Source organism: Camelus ferus, chromosome 17 (genome assembly GCF_009834535.1).
Source record: "Camelus ferus isolate YT-003-E chromosome 17, BCGSAC_Cfer_1.0, whole genome shotgun sequence".
In the NCBI taxonomy this organism is placed as follows: Eukaryota; Metazoa; Chordata; class Mammalia; order Artiodactyla; family Camelidae; genus Camelus; species Camelus ferus.
This window is the reverse complement of record NC_045712.1, coordinates 24,084,133-24,090,413: the sequence shown is the minus strand read 5'-3', so window position 1 is coordinate 24,090,413 and position 6,281 is coordinate 24,084,133. Positions and strand designations below refer to the sequence as shown.

Genomic DNA, 6,281 nt, shown 5'->3' with positions numbered 1-6,281 from the left:
TACCTTTCCCCTCTAAACTCTGATTACAGAAGGATGGCCATGTTTGTCAAATTGTAATAGAAGATGTTGATGAAACCACATTAATAAGAGAGAAAAAGAAGGAAAAAGAGCTGAAGTCTCCACCTTCACCCCCTCCACCAAAGGTAGGCTGATAGAAGCCCTCAAAGTTGAGGGGATCCCAACCTGCACCATGTCTGATCCAAGTCACCCAGGAGTGACAGGTTGTTTTCTATGTTGCCCATAGCTTGGGATGATCAGGAAATTTGTCACCCAAAGCAGGATACATTCATGAGTGAAAGATGGTGCTATGAATTATTGCTCAGGAACCACCACCATAAACTGAGAATGTCCCAGGCCAACCAGGATGAAAGGTTGTCAGATACGACCTAGAACGAATAGGAACTGACTCACTCTTGTTATCCTTTCGTCCTAGTTCCCTCTCGGTCTGAGGAAGGTGGGTGTGACTGAGACATGGAGACTTGGTCGTGGGGAGGAGAAACCCTGACAAGTGGGAATCAGACCATGCCAGGCTGGGGAGGGGGTGGTGAGGGCTGTGTTTAGGGGATGCATAGTCAAGTGCAGGGAAACAAGTCTAAAACTATGTAGAAGTGTGTGTGTGTTTACCTGAGTGCGTGTACATGTGTTAACTGGAGTTGAAGGTGTGAGAACGAAAAGTGAAAGTGAGCAGTTAGTGAGAAAGACTCCAAACTGTGCGGCGCAGGCAGACTTCTGACACTATGACTTGACAGAGGGGGAGCGCAGGCTGTGCACTGGAGCTGGAGTCAGGCATGAAAGCAGAGCAAAGGATGCCACTTGTCCAGCCTGTGGGTGAGGGCTGAAGGAAGTGATACGCATCCCAGGTGGGTGCTCAGGCCGAGGTAGGAAATGATAAACTTTTGACCCATAGATCATGGTGTTCTTATGTAGACTGGCCAACCAGGTCCACGTAACCAGGTGACAGCTAGGGCAGGTGTGCCCCAGGTTACAGATGAGGTCCCTGAGACTCAAGAATTTCACGTCATGTGTCTTTTAACCAAGAGTGACAGAGACAGGACACCTGTCTGGTCTTCTGGCTCCAGCCAAGGGCCTGCCCAGTGCTCCTGAACTTCTGAGGAAGGGGCCATTCTTGATGAAGGATCAGAACCCTTTTCTAGCTCAGGCTGGGGCTGAGGTGGGTGGGGAATGTTCTCTGACTGTCTCTTCATTTTCCTTGCAGCCCCCCCCACCAGTGAAAAAGCCACCCCCTGACAAAGAGCTGCAAGCAATAAAGATCCAGGCCTGGTGGCGGGGCGCCCTGGTGCGCAGGACGCTGCTGCATGCGGCGCTCAGGGCGTGTATCATTCAGTGGTGGTGGAAGCAGAAGCTGGCAGAGCTGCTGGAGAAGAGGCGGCGGGCTGCACTGGAGCAGTATGCGCAGCAAATATGGGCAGTGGTCAAACTACAGTCCTTGGTCCGCATGTGGCGCATCCGCCTCCGTTACTGCCGTTTGCTCAACGCTGTTCGCATCATCCAGGTCTACTGGCGCTGGCATAATTGCCATACCCGTGGCTTTTTCCAGGGCAGCTATGAACTCACAGCGAGCCAGCTGGAACTTGAGCTTGAGATCTTTCTGGGTTCACAGATCTGTCGAATTACAGACTGCATCCCTTTCCCAATAAAGAACTGATCAGGTCTGCTCCAAAACTGTGTCACCAGGTCTCTGTCAGACAAACTCCTCATCTCAGTGAGGGGTCAGGGTAAATGATGGCAGATACTGGGCATCTCACAGGTCAGCTCTGAGGAAGCAGTGGGAGTTGTCGGGGGCCCCATGTGGAGGAGGATTCTGAGAGCCAGGGGCTGGATAAGTGGGGCCTGGGATTGATTAGTAATGTCTGCTATGGGTAGGAGAGTTGGGGTTACAGGACCACCAAGTCAGCCAACTCCAGGGAAACTCCTTGGCAGTGCCATCTATGTAAATGAACATTAAATATATATATATACATACACACATACATAAAATACATATACATGTACATGTATATATGAGATATAAGTATAATTCACTTAACCATTGTTAGATTAGCTATGTAATAGTAACCATTATTTAAGATTAACAATTCAGCGGCATTTACTACATTCACAGTGTTAAGCAACCACTATTATGTATATCAAGTTCTAAAATATTTTTATTGTCCTAAAAGAAAACCTCATACCAATAAAGCAATCATTCCCCAGTACCTGCACCTCCAGCCAATGGTGACAACTAATCTGCATTCTGTCTTCATATATTTAGCTTGTGTGGTCTTTTCATATAAATGGAATCATACAATATCTGTGTCTGGTTTCTTTCACTTAACGTGATGTTTTTCTAGGTTCTTCCACAATGTAGCATGCCTCAGTGCTTCATTACTTTCTGTAGTAGCGTATATAACTATTATATGGATATATCACTGTTTGTTTACACATTCTTGATATTTGGACCTTTCGCAACTTTTGGCTCTTATGAGTAATGCCACTATAAATACTTAGTAGCTAAACCATTCTACATCCCACCAGCAACATACAAAGGTTCCAATACTTCTATATCCTTATCAACTCTTATTTTTCCTTTTAAAAAAAATCTAGTCATTCTATCGCCAACAGACACATGAAAAGATGCTCAATATCGCTAATTATCAGAGAAATGCCAATCAAAACTACAATGAGGTATCACCTCACACCAGTCAGAATGGTCATCATTCAAAAGTCCACAAACAAACAAATAAATAAATGCTGGAGAGGGTGTGGAGTAAAGGGAACCCTCCCACACTGCTGGTGGGAATGTAGTTTGGTGCAGCCATTTTGGAAAACAGTATGGAGATTCCTCAACAGACGAAAAATAGACCTACCATATGATCTGACAATCCCATTCCTGGGCATACATCCAGAGGGAACCTTAATTCAAAAAGATACATGCACCCCAATGTTCACAGCAGCACTATTTACAATAGCCAAGACATGGAAGCAACCTCAATGTCCGCTGACAGATGACTGGATAAAGACATTGTGGTATATTTATACAATGGAATACTACTCAGACATAATAAAATAATGCCATTTGCAACCACATGGATGGGCCTGGAGACTGTCAATCTAAGGACGAGAGCCACAAAGAGAAAGAAAAATTCCGTATGATATCACTTATATGTGGGATTAAAAAAAAAAAAAAAGACAAACGAACTTATTTACAAAACAGAAACAGACTCACATACATTGAAAATAAACTTATGGTTACCAGAGGGGGAAGGGGGTGGGATGGGATAAATTGGGAGTTCAAGATTTGCGGATACTATTATATATAAAATAGATAAACAAGTTCATACTGGATAGCACAGGGAACTATATTCAGTATCTCGTAGTAACTTATGGTGAAAAAGAATATGGAAACAAATATATGTATGTTCATGTATACTGAAGCATTATGCTGTACACCAGAAATTGACACAACATTGTAAACTGACTATACTTCAATAAATATACACACACACACATACACAAGAAATCTAGCCATTCTAGTGAGTATCAAGTGATGTCTTGCTGTGTTTTGTTTGGCATTTCCCTCATGACGAATGACGATGGACATCTTAATGTGCTTGCTGTTTACTTGTATATCTTCCTTGGAGAAAAATTTAATCCAGTTTTGAAAAAATGTTTAATTGGGTTGTGGTTTCCTTTTTGTTGTTTCAATAAATATTTAGGTAATGAATGAATACACAATTCTATCCAGGCCCTGGGTTTGTGGCTTTACCATGGTTCAATCCCCCTCCCTGAAACGACTGTCCCACCACCCCGAATGAATGGTTCTCTTGACAACCATCCCAGATCCACCATACCGCAAAGACATGTCTTTCTCAACCTCTTTGAATTTTTATTTCTCTTTGCCAGTGTTTGTGTGTGTGCACGTGCGCACACACGCTGGGTGGTGGAAAGAGGAGGTGTTATTGTGTCTCCATTTCTCCAGTACTGTGTTGCATACTTTTCTCCATCTCCATTGGAGATTGGTCTTCCACGCTGTCTCTCTGTCTACACTTCATAATCTTGTCTTTCACTGTATCTATAATGATCTCTTTATGTTCAACAGTAGTTTCTCCCTCCGTCTCTGCCTCCTTCTACCTACATCTTTTATAATGTTGTCTCCTTGTGTGTTTCTCTGACTCAGTGGATTTTCTGATCTGTAAATTGCTAGTAGGGATCATTTTCTTTAACCTGCCAATCCTCAGACACAGATCTGCTCTTCTAAGCCCTGACACCCCTTATCCCTAATAGCTCCACAGAGACGGGATAGAGAATCCCCACGCAAGGCACCCACATGATTGCTCCCAGGTGATGGAGGCACTTACTTAAGCCTCAGCCCAGGATGCACAAGTAGTGAGAGGGATGTCAGAATAATTTACACATATGGCCACAGTGATTGGTTCCAGGATCTGCACACGATGCAAGCCAGGCCAATGAGACTCAGTCTGGAGCTGACTATAAGAATTATGAAACCAGAGCTGCTGCGGAACACCACAGGGAAATAGCTGGCTGAGAATGGAGCCAACACAGAGGAAAGTAGAGCCAAAAGATGGAAAGAAAGCAACTAAGTCCTAAGGATTCCTTTGGGCCTCTAGATCCAGTCGTGTCTGAAGCTACCACCCACTGTGCTATGGGAATTCTTCGTTTTGTGAGCCAAAAAGCCTCCATTTTCACTTAAGTCAGTTTGCTAAGACAGACAGCAAAAAAGCAGGAGACCTCAGCAGATTAGTAAACACTTAAAGGAGATTGAATTTTATGTATGTTGCTTTTTAGGAAGTGGTTTCCAAAGATTGGTTTTTGAATTAAAAACTTGGCAGAAGGTATACCTAGGAAATTCTTGACAGCAAACATGGGATTATCTCTCATTTAATGTGCCCAGAAGACTGGGACATTCTTGTAATGCTATGTAGTGTTGTAAAAAAAAGGAAACTGCTGTGGACTGATAAATAAATCAGCTTATCGTCTAGAATAAAAATGGTCTGAGTGTGAATCTAATCATGGATTGGTCACCTATGAGCCAAATGTGGAGTTTTATCATTTGCCTAGTTCAACAAGTCAGCAGGAGGAAGCCTTGGGCAACCATCAGCCAGAAACAACTGCATGAAGACTAGACAAACCAGTCAGGTCCTTCTCTTGCCTTCTGCTCCATTTATGTGAAGCTTATGTGCTGTGGATAACCTCTGAGCTCTGCCCTCTAAAGGAAGTGGGCAGTCTTCCCATGAAGAGAGCCTATCAGGGGTGTTGGACCTGAGAGAGAAATAGTTAGGGCAATGTTTTTCAAACTTTAACATACGTCCCAATCATGTGGAGGGCTCATTAAAGCAGATTTCTGGGCCCCACCTAGCATTTCTGATTCAGTATATCAGGTTCCCAAGAATGAGTATTTCAAACAAGGTTCCAGGTAATGCTGTGGCTACCATTTTAGGGAACTTCACTATGTTGATCCCTGGGGCAGTGTTTAATGACGATGTGGTGGCTGTACATGAAAGCAGAACCAAAGTAACAGTGGTTTGAACAAATGGAGGTTTCTCTTTCCCATAGAAGTTCAGAAACAGGTGTTCCAGGCATCGTGTGGCCCCCACAGGGTAACAAATCCTGGCCCCTTCCAACTAGTTATTCTGCTCTATGTGGCCTCTGTTCCTAAGGTCACTTCATGATCCAAAATGGCAGCTTCAGAATCAGTAATTACATCCACAATCAAGCCAGCAAGGATGAAAGAGAAGGAGAAAGGCATGCTACCTCTCTTTAAGGGCATATCCTTGAAGTTACACATGCCACTTTTGTCCCCAGCACAGAAGGACATAAAAGAAGACCTGAATAAATAGGAAAAAAATACTATATAGTCATTGATAAAATGACTTAACATTGTAAAGTTGCCAATTATCTCTAAGGTAATCTGTAAATTAAACTCAATCCCAATAAAAATCTCATCAGGAGTTTTTGGGAAATCATCAAACTGAGGCAAAAAAAATCATATTGAAGAATACATTTCCACAATTAACACAATTTTGAAAAAGGAGACTGGGAGAATGATCAGTCACACTGAAATACGTTACAAACCTATAACAGCAAAGTGTTAACGTGAAGCGCCGGCGATTAAGAATCTAAGGTGAGGCTTAAACATTTATTTAAGGATTTGTTGGGATTCTCCTTTTACTCCATTTCCCCTCCTTCATGTGTACAGCTGGGCAATAGCCTCTTCTCCACCCTGGCCAAAAAAAGAGGTTTATTTTCTGGATAAGTTAAAC

General features: G+C 43.1%; 1 protein-coding gene across 1 annotated transcript; it reads left to right on the top strand.

Annotated features, from left to right (window-relative positions):
• Positions 1-1,129: 1,129 nt before the first annotated feature.
• Positions 1,130-1,666, top strand: LOC102516896 (IQ domain-containing protein F5). Its single transcript, XM_032459431.1, has one exon. It carries the CDS (start codon positions 1,130-1,132, stop codon positions 1,664-1,666), a length of 537 nt encoding a protein of 178 aa, XP_032315322.1.
• Positions 1,667-6,281: the final 4,615 nt, after the last annotated feature.